This window comes from Salmo salar, chromosome ssa11 (genome assembly GCF_905237065.1).
Source record: "Salmo salar chromosome ssa11, Ssal_v3.1, whole genome shotgun sequence".
NCBI classification, from domain to species: domain Eukaryota; kingdom Metazoa; phylum Chordata; class Actinopteri; order Salmoniformes; family Salmonidae; genus Salmo; species Salmo salar.
Window position 1 is genome coordinate 32,573,062 of NC_059452.1, and position 15,098 is coordinate 32,588,159.

General features: G+C 43.0%; 1 protein-coding gene across 3 annotated transcripts in view; it reads left to right on the plus strand.

Moving 5' to 3' along the window:
• The window catches only part of LOC106595265 (fibrillin-1), a 159,455-nt gene that overhangs the window by 28,570 nt on the left and 115,787 nt on the right, over window positions 1–15,098 (plus strand). For all 3 annotated transcript variants that reach the window (XM_045689380.1, XM_045689379.1, XM_045689381.1), the window contains exon 8: window positions 10,481–10,606. In XM_045689380.1, coding sequence (XP_045545336.1) covers window positions 10,481–10,606 — 126 coding nt within the window. The remainder of the gene's footprint in view (window positions 1–10,480; window positions 10,607–15,098) is intronic.

The window sequence follows — 15,098 nt, forward strand, 5'->3', positions numbered from 1 at the left end:
TGAAGAGACTATAGATGACTGTTATCAAGCTGGACAGAGTGAAGAGACTATAGATGACTGTTATCAAGCTGGACAGAGTGAAGAGACTATAAATGACGGTTATCAAGCTGGACAGAGTGAAAAGACTATAGATGACTGTTATCAAGCTGGACAGAGTGAAGAGACTATAAATGACTATCAAGCTGGACAGAGTGAAAGGACTATAGATGACTGTTATCAAGCTGGACAGAGTGAGGAGACTATAGATGACTGTTATCAAGCTGGACAGAGTGAAGAAACTATAGATGACTGTTATCAAGCTGGACAGAGTGGTGAGACTATAGATGACTGATTTCAAGCTGGACAGAGTGAAGAGACTATATATAACTGTTATCAAGCTGGACAGAGTGAGGAGACTATAAATGACTGTTATCAAGCTGGACAGAGTGAAGAGACTATAAATGACTGTTATCAAGCTGGACAGAGTGGAGAGACTATAGATGACTATTATCAAGCTGGACAGAGTGAAGAGACTCTCAATGACTGTTATCAAGCTGGACAGAGTGAATAGACTAAAGATGACTGTTATCAAGCTGGACAGAGTGAAGAGACTAAAGATGACTGTTATCAAGCTGGACAGAGTGAAGAGACTATATATAACTGTTATCAAGCTGGACAGAGTGAAGAGACTATTGATGACTGTTATCAAGCTGGACAGAGTGAAGAAACTATAGATGACTGATTTCAAGCTGGACAGAGTGAAGAGACTATATATAACTGTTATCAAGCTGGACAGAGTGAGGAGACTATAAATGACTGTTATCAAGCTGGACAGAGTGAAGAGACTATAGATGACTGTTATCAAGCTGGACAGAGTGAAAGAGACTATAAATGACTGTTATCAAACTGGACAGAGTGAAGAGACTATAGATGACTGTTATCAAACTGGACAGAGTGAAGAGACTATAGATGACTGTTATCAAGCTGGACAGATTGGTGAGACTATAGATGACTGTTATCAAGCTGGACAGAGTGAGGAGACTATAAATGACTGTTATCAAGCTGGACAGAGTGAACAAACTATAGATGACTGTTATATAGCTGGACAGAGTGAGGAGACTATAGATGACTGATTTCAAGCTGGACAGAGTGAAGAGACTATATATAACTGTTATCAAGCTGGACAGAGTGAGGAGACTATAAATGACTGTTATCAAGCTGGACAGAGTGACGAGACTATAGATAACTGTTATCAAGCTGGACAGAGTGAAGAGACTATAGATGACTGTTATCAAGCTGGACAGAGTGAAGAGACTATAGATGACTGTTATCAAGCTGGACAGAGTGAAGAGACTATAGATGACTGTTATCAAGCTGGACAGAGTGAAGAGACTATAAATGACGGTTATCAAGCTGGACAGAGTGAAAAGACTATAGATGACTGTTATCAAGCTGGACAGAGTGAAGAGACTATAAATTACTATCAAGCTGGACAGAGTGAAAGGACTATAGATGACTGTTATCAAGCTGGACAGAGTGAAGATACTACAGATGACTGTTATCAAGCTGGACAGAGTGAACAGACTATAGATGACTGTTATCAAGCTGGACAGAGTGAGGAGACTATAGATGACTTTTTTCAAGCTGGACGTAGTGAAGAGACTATATATAACTGTTATCAAGCTGGACAGAGTGAGGAGACTATAAATGACTGTTATCAAGCTGGACAGAGTGACAAGACTATAGATAACTGTTATCAAGCTGGACAGAGTGAAGAGACTATAGATGACTGTTATCAAGCTGGACAGAGTGAAGAGACTATAGATGACTGTTATCAAGCTGGACAGAGTGAAGAGACTATAAATGACGGTTATCAAGCTGGACAGAGTGAAAAGACTATAGATGACTGTTATCAAGCTGGACAGAGTGAAGAGACTATAAATGACTATCAAGCTGGACAGAGTGAAAGGACTATAGATGACTGTTATCAAGCTGGACAGAGTGAAGAAACTATAGATGACTGTTATCAAGCTGGACAGAGTGGTGAGACTATAGATGACTGATTTCAAGCTGGACAGAGTGGAGAGACTATATATAACTGTTATCAAGCTGGACAGAGTGAGGAGACTATAAATGACTGTTATCAAGCTGGACAGAGTGAAGAGACTATAAATGACTGTTATCAAGCTGGACAGAGTGGAGAGACTATAGATGACTATTATCAAGCTGGACAGAGTGAAGAGACTCTCGATGACTGTTATCAAGCTGGACAGAGTAAAGAGACTAAAGATGACTGTTATCAAGCTGGACAGAGTGAATAGACTAAAGATGACTGTTATCAAGCTGGACAGAGTGAATAGACTAAAGATGACTGTTATCAAGCTGGACAGAGTGAAGAGACTAAAGATGACTGTTATCAAGCTGGACAGAGTGAAGTGACTATAGATGACTGTTATCAAGCTGGACAGATTGAAGAAACTATAGATGACTGTTATCAAGCTGGATAGAGTGATGAGACTATAGATGACTGTTGTCAAGCTGGACAGAATGAGGAGACTATATATGACTGTTATCAAGCTGGACAAAGTGAAGAGACTATAGATGACTGTTATCAAGCTGGACAGAATGAGGAGACTATAGATGACGGTTATCAAGCTGGACAGAGTGAAGAATCTATAGATGACTGTTATCAAGCTGGACAGAGTGAAGAGACTAAAGATGACTGTTATCAAGCTGGACAGAGTGAAGAGACTATATATAACTGTTATCAAGCTGGACAGAGTGAAGAGACTATTGATGACTGTTATCAAGCTGGACAGAGTGAAGAAACTATAGATGACTGATTTCAAGCTGGACAGAGTGAAGAGACTATATATAACTGTTATCAAGCTGGACAGAGTGAGGAGACTATAAATGACTGTTATCAAGCTGGACAGAGTGAAGAGACTATAGATGACTGTTATCAAGCTGGACAGAGTGAAAGAGACTATAAATGACTGTTATCAAACTGGACAGAGTGAAGAGACTATAGATGACTGTTATCAAACTGGACAGAGTGAAAACTATAGATACTGTTATCAAGCTGGACAGATTGGTGAGACTATAGATGACTGTTATCAAGCTGGACAGAGTGAGGAGACTATAAATGACTGTTATCAAGCTGGACAGAGTGAACAAACTATAGATGACTGTTATATAGCTGGACAGAGTGAGGAGACTATAGATGACTGATTTCAAGCTGGACAGAGTGAAGAGACTATATATAACTGTTATCAAGCTGGACAGAGTGAGGAGACTATAAATGACTGTTATCAAGCTGGACAGAGTGACGAGACTATAGATAACTGTTATCAAGCTGGACAGAGTGAAGAGACTATAGATGACTGTTATCAAGCTGGACAGAGTGAAGAGACTATAGATGACTGTTATCAAGCTGGACAGAGTGAAGAGACTATAGATGACTGTTATCAAGCTGGACAGAGTGAAGAGACTATAAATGACGGTTATCAAGCTGGACAGAGTGAAAAGACTATAGATGACTGTTATCAAGCTGGACAGAGTGAAGAGACTATAAATGACTATCAAGCTGGACAGAGTGAAAGGACTATAGATGACTGTTATCAAGCTGGACAGAGTGAAGATACTACAGATGACTGTTATCAAGCTGGACAGAGTGAACAGACTATAGATGACTGTTATCAAGCTGGACAGAGTGAGGAGACTATAGATGACTGATTTCAAGCTGGACGTAGTGAAGAGACTATATATAACTGTTATCAAGCTGGACAGAGTGAGGAGACTATAAATGACTGTTATCAAGCTGGACAGAGTGACAAGACTATAGATAACTGTTATCAAGCTGGACAGAGTGAAGAGACTATAGATGACTGTTATCAAGCTGGACAGAGTGAAGAGACTATAGATGACTGTTATCAAGCTGGACAGAGTGAAGAGACTATAAATGACGGTTATCAAGCTGGACAGAGTGAAAAGACTATAGATGACTGTTATCAAGCTGGACAGAGTGAAGAGACTATAAATGACTATCAAGCTGGACAGAGTGAAAGGACTATAGATGACTGTTATCAAGCTGGACAGAGTGAAGAAACTATAGATGACTGTTATCAAGCTGGACAGAGTGGTGAGACTATAGATGACTGATTTCAAGCTGGACAGAGTGGAGAGACTATATATAACTGTTATCAAGCTGGACAGAGTGAGGAGACTATAAATGACTGTTATCAAGCTGGACAGAGTGAAGAGACTATAAATGACTGTTATCAAGCTGGACAGAGTGGAGAGACTATAGATGACTATTATCAAGCTGGACAGAGTGAAGAGACTCTCGATGACTGTTATCAAGCTGGACAGAGTAAAGAGACTAAAGATGACTGTTATCAAGCTGGACAGAGTGAATAGACTAAAGATGACTGTTATCAAGCTGGACAGAGTGAATAGACTAAAGATGACTGTTATCAAGCTGGACAGAGTGAAGAGACTAAAGATGACTGTTATCAAGCTGGACAGAGTGAAGTGACTATAGATGACTGTTATCAAGCTGGACAGATTGAAGAAACTATAGATGACTGTTATCAAGCTGGACAGAGTGATGAGACTATAGATGACTGTTGTCAAGCTGGACAGAATGAGGAGACTATATATGACTGTTATCAAGCTGGACAAAGTGAAGAGACTATAGATGACTGTTATCAAGCTGGACAGAATGAGGAGACTATAGATGACGGTTATCAAGCTGGACAGAGTGAAGAATCTATAGATGACTGTTATCAAGCTGGACAGATTGGTGAGACTATAGATAACTGATTTCAAGCTGGACAGAGTGAAGAGACTATATATAACTGTTATCAAGCTGGACGGAGTGAAGAGACTATATATGACTGTTATCAAGCTGGACAGAGTGAAGAGACTATAGATGACTGTTATCAAGCTGGACAGAGTGAAGAGACTATAGATGACTGTTATCAAGCTGGACAGAGTGAAGAGACTATAAATGACGGTTATCAAGCTGGACAGAGTGAAAAGACTATAGATGACTGTTATCAAGCTGGACAGAGTGAAGAGACTATAAATGACTGATCAAGCTGGACAGAGTGAAAGGACTATAGATGACTGTTATCAAGCTGGACAGAGTGAAGATACTATAGATGACTGTTATCAAGTTGGACAGAGTGAAGAAACTATAGATGACTGTTATCAAGCTGGACAGAGTGATGAGACTATAGATGACTGATTTCAAGCTGGACAGAGTGAAGAGACTATATATAACTGTTATCAAGCTGGACAGAGTGAGGAGACTATAAATGACTGTTATCAAGCTGGACAGAGTGACGAGACTATAGATAACTGTTATCAAGCTGGACAGAGTGAAGAGACTATAGATGACTGTTATCAAGCTGGACAGAGTGAAGAGACTATAGATGACTGTTATCAAGCTGGACAGAGTGAAGAGACTATAGATGACTGTTATCAAGCTGGACAGAGTGAAGAGACTATAAATGATGGTTATCAAGCTGAACAGAGTGAAAAGACTATAGATGACTGTTATCAAGCTGGACAGAGTGAAGAGACTATAGATGACTGTTATCAAGCTGGACAGAGTGAAGAGACTATAGATGACTGTTATCAAGCTGGACAGAGTGAAGAGACTATAGATGACTGTTATCAAGCTGGACAGAGTGAAGAGACTATAGATGACTGTTATCAAGCTGGACAGAGTGAAGAGACTATAAATGACGGTTATCAAGCTGGACAGAGTGAAAAGACTATAGTGACTGTTATCAAGCTGGACAGAGTGAAGAGACTATAAATGACTATCAAGCTGGACAGAGTGAAAGGACTATAGATGATTGTTATCAAGCTGGACAGAGTGAAGATACTATAGATGACTGTTATCAAGCTGGACAGAGTGAAGAAACTATAGATGACTGTTATCAAGCTGGACAGAGTGGTGAGACTATAGATGACTGATTTCAAGCTGGACAGAGTGAAGAGACTATATATAACTGTTATCAAGCTGGACAGAGTGAGGAGACTATAAATGACTGTTATCAAGCTGGACAGAGTGAAGAGACTATAAATGACTCTTATCAAGCTGGACAGAGTGGAGAGACTATAGATGACTATTATCAAGCTGGACAGAGTGAAGAGACTGTCGATGACTGTTATCAAGCTGGACAGAGTAAAGAGACTAAAGATGACTGTTATCAAGCTGGACAGAGTGAATAGACTAAAGATGACTGTTATCAAGCTGGACAGAGTGAATAGACTAAAGATGACTGTTATCAAGCTGGACAGAGTGAAGAGACTAAAGATGACTGTTATCAAGCTGGACAGAGTGAAGTGACTATAGATGACTGTTATCAAGCTGGACAGAGTGAAGAAACTATAGATGACTGTTATCAAGCTGGACAGAGTGATGAGACTATAGATGACTGTTGTCAAGCTGGACAGAATGAGGAGACTATATATGACTGTTATCAAGCTGGACAAAGTGAAGAGACTATAGATGACTGTTATCAAGCTGGACAGAATGAGGAGACTATAGATGACTGTTATCAAGCTGGACAGAGTGAAGAAACTATATATAACTGTTATCAAGCTGGACAGAGTGAAGAGACTATATATGACTGTTATCAAGCTGGACAGAGTGAAGAGACTATAGATGACTGTTATCAAGCTGGACAGAGTGAAGAGACTATAGATGACTGTTATCAAGCTGGACAGAGTGAAAGGACTATAGATGACTGTTATCAAGCTGGACAGAGTGAAGATACTATAGATGACTGTTATCAAGCTGGACAGAGTGAAGAAACTATAGATGACTGTTATCAAGCTGGACAGAGTGGTGAGACTATAGATGACTGATTTCAAGCTGGACAGAGTGAAGAGACTATATATAACTGTTATCAAGCTGGACAGAGTAAAGAGACTAAAGATGACTGTTATCAAGCTGGACAGAGTGAATAGACTAAAGATGACTGTTATCAAGCTGGACAGAGTGAATAGACTAAAGATGACTGTTATCAAGCTGGACAGAGTGAAGAGACTAAAGATGACTGTTATCAAGCTGGACAGAGTGAAGTGACTATAGATGACTGTTATCAAGCTGGACAGAGTGAAGAAACTATAGATGACTGTTATCAAGCTGGACAGAGTGATGAGACTATAGATGACTGTTGTCAAGCTGGACAGAATGAGGAGACTATATATGACTGTTATCAAGCTGGACAAAGTGAAGAGACTATAGATGACTGTTATCAAGCTGGACAGAATGAGGAGACTATAGATGACTGATTTCAAGCTGGACAGAGTGAAGAGACTATATATAACTGTTATCAAGCTGGACAGAGTGAAGAGACTATATATGACTGTTATCAAGCTGGACAGAGTGAAGAGACTATAGATGACTGTTATCAAGCTGGACAGAGTGAAGAGACTATAGATGACTGTTATCAAGCTGGACAGAGTGAAGAGACTATAAATGACTATCAAGCTGGACAGAGTGAAAGGACTATAGATGACTGTTATCAAGCTGGACAGAGTGAGGAGACTATAGATGACTGTTATCAAGCTGGACAGAGTGAAGAAACTATAGATGACTGTTATCAAGCTGGACAGAGTGGTGAGACTATAGATGACTGATTTCAAGCTGGACAGAGTGAAGAGACTATATATAACTGTTATCAAGCTGGACAGAGTGAGGAGACTATAAATGACTGTTATCAAGCTGGACAGAGTGAAGAGACTATAAATGACTGTTATCAAGCTGGACAGAGTGGAGAGACTATAGATGACTATTATCAAGCTGGACAGAGTGAAGAGACTCTCAATGACTGTTATCAAGCTGGACAGAGTAACGAGACTAAAGATGACTGTTATCAAGCTGGACAGAGTGAATAGACTAAAGATGACTGTTATCAAGCTGGACAGAGTGAATAGACTAAAGATGACTGTTATCAAGCTGGACAGAGTGAAGAGACTAAAGATGACTGTTATCAAGCTGGACAGAGTGAAGAGACTATATATAACTGTTATCAAGCTGGACAGAGTGAAGAGACTATATATGACTGTTATCAAGCTGGACAGAGTGAAGAGACTATAGATGACTGTTATCAAGCTGGACAGAGTGAAGAAACTATAGATGACTGATTTCTAGCTGGACAGAGTGAAGAGACTATATATAACTGTTATCAAGCTGGACAGAGTGAGGAGACTATAAATGACTGTTATCAAGCTGGACAGAGTGAAGAGACTATAGATGACTGTTATCAAGCTGGACAGAGTGAAGAGACTATAAATGACTGTTATCAAACTGGACAGAGTGAAGAGACTATAGATGACTGTTATCAAACTGGACAGAGTGAAGAGACTATAGATGACTGTTATCAAGCTGGACAGATTGGTGAGACTATAGATGACTGTTATCAAGCTGGACAGAGTGACGAGACTATAAATGACTGTTATCAAGCTGGACAGAGTGAACAGACTATAGATGACTGTTATCAAGCTGGACAGAGTGAGGAGACTGTAAATGTACGTCCGTTATCATTTATACAGAGTTTGGATTTGGTTTGATTAATTTCAATGGGAAAAGTCTCTATATCCCTTCAACTAGTATGTCTAGGGTTGGGGTTGGGTTAGGGCTGGGGCTAGGTTAGGGTTAGGGCTAGGGGCTGGTGTAGGGGTTGGGTTAGGGCTGGGGCTAGGTTAGGTTAGGGTTAGGGCCAGGGGCTGGTGTAGGGGTTGGGTTAGTGTTGGGGCTATGTTAGGGCCAGGGGCTGGTGTAGGGGTTGGGTTAGGGTTGGGGCTAGGGCTAGGTCTGAGGAGAGAGGCTGAGGCCTGAGGGCAGGAGCTGAGGCCTGAGGACAGGGGCTCAGGCCTGAGGACATGGGCTGAGGGCCTGAGGACAGAGGCTGGAGCTGAGGATAGAAGCTGAGACCTGAGGACAGGGTTTGGGGCATCAGACTCTCTGCAACTCTTGGCCTCTCCTCTATTTCTCCAGAGGGAGGCATTCCTCTCTCTCTCTCTCTCTCTCTCTCTCTCTCTCTCTCTCTCTCTCTCTCTCTCTCTCTCCCTCTTTTTCTCTATTCTCCCCTCTCTTAACCCTCTCTTCTCTCTCTCCTCGTCTGGTTGAGGGACGTAGCATAGCAGAGGCTGTACTCTGATTTACTACTCCCTGTGTGTGTGCGTGTGCGTGTGTGTGTGTGTGTGTGTGTGTGTGTGTGTGTGTGTGTGTGTGTGTGTGTGTGTGTGTGTGTGTGTGTGTGTGTGTGTGTGTGTGTGTGTATGCATATGCATACAGAGCAAGGTTGGGATGGTAAGTGTTTGGAAGAGTGTGTGTGTGAGCTCAGACATACACAACCCCAAGAGAACTCTAAACAAGAAGATCTCACGCACTTGGAAGATCTCCACCCTGCTCTCACTCACTGGGACGATCTCCACCCTGCTCTCACTCACTGGGACGATCTCCACCCTGCTCTCACACACTGGGACGATCTCCACCCTGCTCTCACTCACTGGGACGATCTCCACCCTGCTCTCACGCACTGGGACGATCTCCACCCTGCTCTCATGCACTGGGACGATCTCCACCCTGCTCTCACGCACTGGGACGATCTCCACCCTGCTCTCACTCACTGGGACGATCTCCACCCTGCTCTCACGCACTGGGACGATCTCCACCCTGCTCTCACTCACTGGGACGATCTCCACCCTGTTCTCACGCACTGGGACGATCTCCACCCTGCTCTCACTCACTGGGACGATCTCCACCCTGCTCTCACGCACTGGGACGATCTCCACCCTGCTCTCACTCACTGGGACGATCTCCACCCTGCTCTCACGCACTGGGACGATCTCCACCCTGCTCTCACACACTGGGACGGACTGTGTATTCTGTTCATTTGTATGAGTGTGGGTGTATGAGTGTGGGTGTATGAGTGTGGGTGTATGTGGGTGGGTGAGTATGTGGGGATGTGTGAGCGTGTGTGTTTGTTTTTGGTTTTACTAACCTTATGGGGACCAGAAGTCCTAGGGTAAGGGTTAGAATTATGGTTAGGGTTAGAATTAGGGATAGGGTTAGGGGTTAGGTTTAGGGTTAGGGTTAGAATTATGGTTAGGGTTAGAATTGGGGATAGGGTTAGGGTTAGAATTATGGTTAGGGTTAGAATTAGGGATAGGGTTAGGTTTAGGGTTAGGGTTAGAATTAGGGATGGGGTTAGGTTTAGGGTTAGAGTTTGGGGTTAGGGTTAGGTTAAGTGTTAGGGTTAGTAAAAATAGGATTTTGAATGGGAATACATTGTTTGGTTCCCACAAGGATAGTAAAGTAAACATGTGTTTATATGTGTGTGTCTGTGTGTGTTTATATGTGTGTGTGTGTGTGTGTGTGTGTGTGTGTGTGTGTGTGTGTGTGTGTGTGTGTGTGTGTGTGTGTGTGTGTGTGTGTATCCTGTGCTGCTAACAGTGTGTTCTGTGTGTGTAGATGTGGATGAGTGCCAGGCCATCCCAGGTCTGTGTCAGGGTGGGAACTGTATCAACACTGTTGGATCCTTCCAGTGTAAATGTCCTGCTGGACACAAGTTCAATGAGATCACACAGAAATGTGAAGGTAAGACTGTCTCACACACACACATGCGCACGCACTCACACACACACACACACATGCGTGCATACACACATGTGCGCGCACACACACACACAAGTCAGACTCATACTTACATGTATATCAGAACATTTAAAGGTAATTTAAAGGTCATGTTTTGTCAGAAGCAAATATTCAGTATTCAGTGTAAGGAGTCAACTTTATTCAGTTTAAGGAATATGTTTATTCAGCATACAGTTAGTGTTCACTCTGAACGTCCTCAGGGCTACTGTGTCACATACACTAGATACAATGTACTTCTTTCATTTCTCCCTGTCACCCAGACTCTAGGATTTCAAATAACTTTATTAGTTTGACATTTCCTAATTGTACCCAGTAAAAGCCCGAGTTAAAAGGCGTTTGCGATGAGTTGTGGTTGCTGCAGCGTCAGTCAGTCAGGATGTTATAATGATCAGTGTAGGGAAACAGACCACACATATCCCCTACATCACTACCTCCATACACTACCCTGACATTATCCCTCATTAAATCAAACCTGCTCTCTACTTTCTCTAAGACACCTCATTTCATTTGATTTCATTGAATTAGAGCAGACTTCATCTGGTTTAATGTACATTTAAAGGAGCAGATTGAACTACAGATCTAACTCTCTTCATGTCAGTGTGAGGACCTAGCCTACCCTTGTTGAGGGCTGAACACAGACACATTTATCTATGGTCGCCCTAGTAGAGTGGTGCAGAATGCAGAGCTGGGTTCAAATACATTTACTCCTGAGGTGCTGACCTGTTGCACCCTCGACAACCACTGTGATTATTATTATTTGACTCTGCTGGTCATCTATGAACATTTGAACATCTGAACATCTTGGCCATGTTCTGTTATAATCTCCACCCGGCACAGCCAGAAGAGGACTGGCCACCCCTCATAGCCTGGTTCCTCTCTAGGTTTCTTCCTAGGTTATGGCCTTTCTAGGGAGTTTTTCCTAGCCACCGTGCTTCTACACCTGCATTGCTTGCTGTTTGGGGTTTTAGGCTGGGTTTCTGTACAGCACTTTGTGACATCAGCTGATGTAAGAAGGGCTTTAAAAATAAATTTGATTTGATTTGAAATACTATATGAAATAATTTAGTGTTTGTTTTAGCCTTGTCTGCAGTTCCAGGTGGGTGGGGTTTGTGACTTTCCTATTTGGTCCGTTCCTATTTGCTCCTATTACTAGCCTGTTCAACCTCTCTTTCGTATTGTCTGAGATTCCCAAAGATTGGAAAGCTGCCGTGGTCATCCCCCTCTTCAAAGGGGGTGACACTCTAGACCCAAACTGCTACAGACCTATTTCTATCCTACCCTGTCTTTCTAAGGTCTTCGAAAGCCAAGTTAACAAACAGATTACCGACCATTTCGAATCCCACCGTAACTTCTCCGCTATGCAATCTGGTTTCAGAGCTGGTCATGGGTGCACCTCAGCCACGCTCAAGGTCCTAAACGATATCATAACAGCCATCGATAAGAGACATTACTGTGCAGCCGTATTCATCGACCTGGCCAAGGCTTTCGACTCTGTCAATCACCACATTCTTATTGGCAGACTCAACAGCCTTGGTTTCTCAAATGATTGCCTCGCCTGGTTTACTAACTACTTCTCTGATAGAGTTTAGTGTGTCAAATCTGAGGGCCTGTTGTCCGGACCTCTGGCAGTTTCTATGGGGGTGCCACAGGGTTCAATTCTCGGGCCGACTCTCTTCTCTGTATACATCAATGATGTTGCTCTTGCTGCTGGTGATTCTCTGATCCACCTCTACGCAGACGACACCATTCTGTATACTTCTGGCCCCTCTTTGGACACTGTGTTAACTAACCTCCAGACGAGCTTCAATGCCATACAACTCTCCTTCCGTGGCCTCCAACTGCTCTTAAACGCAGGTAAAACTAAATGCATGCTATTCAATCAATCACTGCCCGCACCTGCTCGCCTGTCCAGCATCACTACTCTGGACGGCTCTGACTTAGAATACGTGGACTACAAATACCTATGTGTCTGGTTAGACTGTAAACTCTCCTTCCAGACTCACATTAAGCATCTCCAATCCAAAATTAAATCTAGAATCGGCTTCCTATATCGCAACAAAGCATCCTTCACTCATGCTGCCAAACATACCCTCGTAAAACTGACCATCCTACCGATCCTCGACTTCGGCGATGTCATCTATGAAATAGCCTCCAACACTCTACTCAACAAATTGGATGCAGTCTATCACAGTGCCATCCGTTTTGTCACCAAAGCCCCATATACTACCCACCACTGCGACCTGTACGCTCTCGTTGGTTGGCCCTCGCTTCATACTCGTCGCCAAACCCACTGGCTACAGGTTATCTACAAGTCTCTGCTAGGTAAAGCCCCATCTTATCTCAGTTCACTGGTCACCATAGCATCACCCACTCGTAGCACGCGCTCCAGCAGGTATATCTCACTGGTCACCCCCAAAGCCAATTCCTCCTTTGGTCGTCTCTCCTTCCAGTTCTCTGCTGCCAATGACTGAAACGAACTACAAAAATCTCTGAAGCTTGAGACTCATATCTCCCTCACTAGCTTTAAGCACCAACTGTCAGAGCAGCTCACAGATCACTGCATCTGTACATAGCCCATCTGGAAACAGCCCATCTATCTACCTCATCCCCATACTGTATTTATTTATTTATCTTGCTTCTTTGCACCCAAGTATCTCTACTTGCACATTCATCTTCTGCACATCCACCATTCCAGTGTTTAATTGCTATATTGTAATTACTTCGCCACCATGGCCCATTTATTACCTTAACTCCCTTATCTTACCTCATTTGCACTCACTGTATATAGACTTTTATTTTGTATTTTTTTTCTACTGTATTATTGACTGTATGTTTTGTTTATTCCATGTGTAACTCTGTGTTGTTGTATGTGACAAATTGCTATGCTTTATCTTGGCCAGGTCGCAGTTGCAAATGAGAACTTGTTCTCAACTAGCCTACCTGGTTAAATAAAGGTGAAATAAATAAATAAAAATAAAGGCGAGCTCAATCAAGCACAGATACAGTATTTTAAATTATTTTCAGTACTATTTGAACCCAGGTGTGAGAGCGTGGCCGTCCCTCTGTTTCAGTACTATTTGAACCCTGGTGTGAGAGCGTGGCCGTCCCTCTGTTTCAGTACTATTTGAACCCAGGTGTGAGAGCGTGGCCGTCCCTCATTTTCAGTACTATTTGAACCCAGGTGTGAGAGCGTGGCCGTCCCTCTGTTTCAGTACTATTTGAACCCTGGTGTGAGAGCGTGGCCGTCCCTCTGTTTCAGTACTATTTGAACCCAGGTGTGAGAGCGTGGCTGTCCCTCTGTTTCAGTACTATTTGAACCCTGGTGTGAGAGCGTGGCCGTCCCTCTGTTTCAGTACTATTTGAACCCAGGTGTGAGAGCGTGGCCGTCCCTCTGTTTCAGTACTATTTGAACCCAGGTGTGAGAGCGTGGCCGTCCCTCATTTTCAGTACTATTTGAACCCAGGTGTGAGAGCGTGGCTGTCCCTCTGTTTCAGTACTATTTGAACCCAGGTGTGAGAGCGTGGCCGTCCCTCTGTTTCAGTACTATTTGAACCCAGGTGTGAGAGCCTGGCCGTCCCTCTGTTTCAGTACTATTTGAACCCAGGTGTGAGAGCGTGGCCGTCCCTCTGTTTCAGTACTATTTGAACCCAGGTGTGAGAGCGTGGCCGTCCCTCTGTTTCAGTACTATTTGAACCCAGGTGTGAGAGCGTGGCTGTCCCTCTGTTTCAGTACTATTTGAACCCAGGTGTGAGAGCGTGGCTGTCCCTCTGTTTCAGTACTATTTGAACCCAGGTGTGAGAGCGTGGCCGTCCCTCTGTTTCAGTACTATTTGAACCCAGGTGTGAGAGCGTGGCTGTCCCTCTGTTTCAGTACTATTTGAACCCAGGTGTGAGAGCGTGGCTGTCCCTCTGTGGAACACTAGAAGACAGAGGTTATATTATGACTGTCCTGTTAAAGAACCAGACTCTTCAGAATAAAAACCTGCTCTGAGCGTTTCCTTGAGACTTACATGAATAAAGCCTTATTCTAGCAGATATTAAAACTGTGAATATTATTGGCCCATTAACAAAGAAGACAGACAAGTTGTAGCAGGCCTGATTCAGACAAGCAGCCAGTGCAGGGTTGGTTTGCAGTGTTCTGCAGGGTTTGTGGTGCTAATTTGCAGGGTAAAAGTATGCACGGTTTTATGCCCAGAAATAATGGCAGGAAAACTGGCCTGTGTCGAAACCGTTTCAGATATATTTCTGAACTACCATGGATGTGAAATACAGTCAGTGGTTAGCTGTCTGACAAACATTCCAATATAAATATCCTGTGACACAGTTCTTCACATTGTCATGGCTAACGTGTTGAAGCCACGCTCTTAAACGCTGCAGTCCAGTCGACTTTAGTCTTGTCACAGTTGATTATCACCACAGTTGTTGTCTGTATGTCT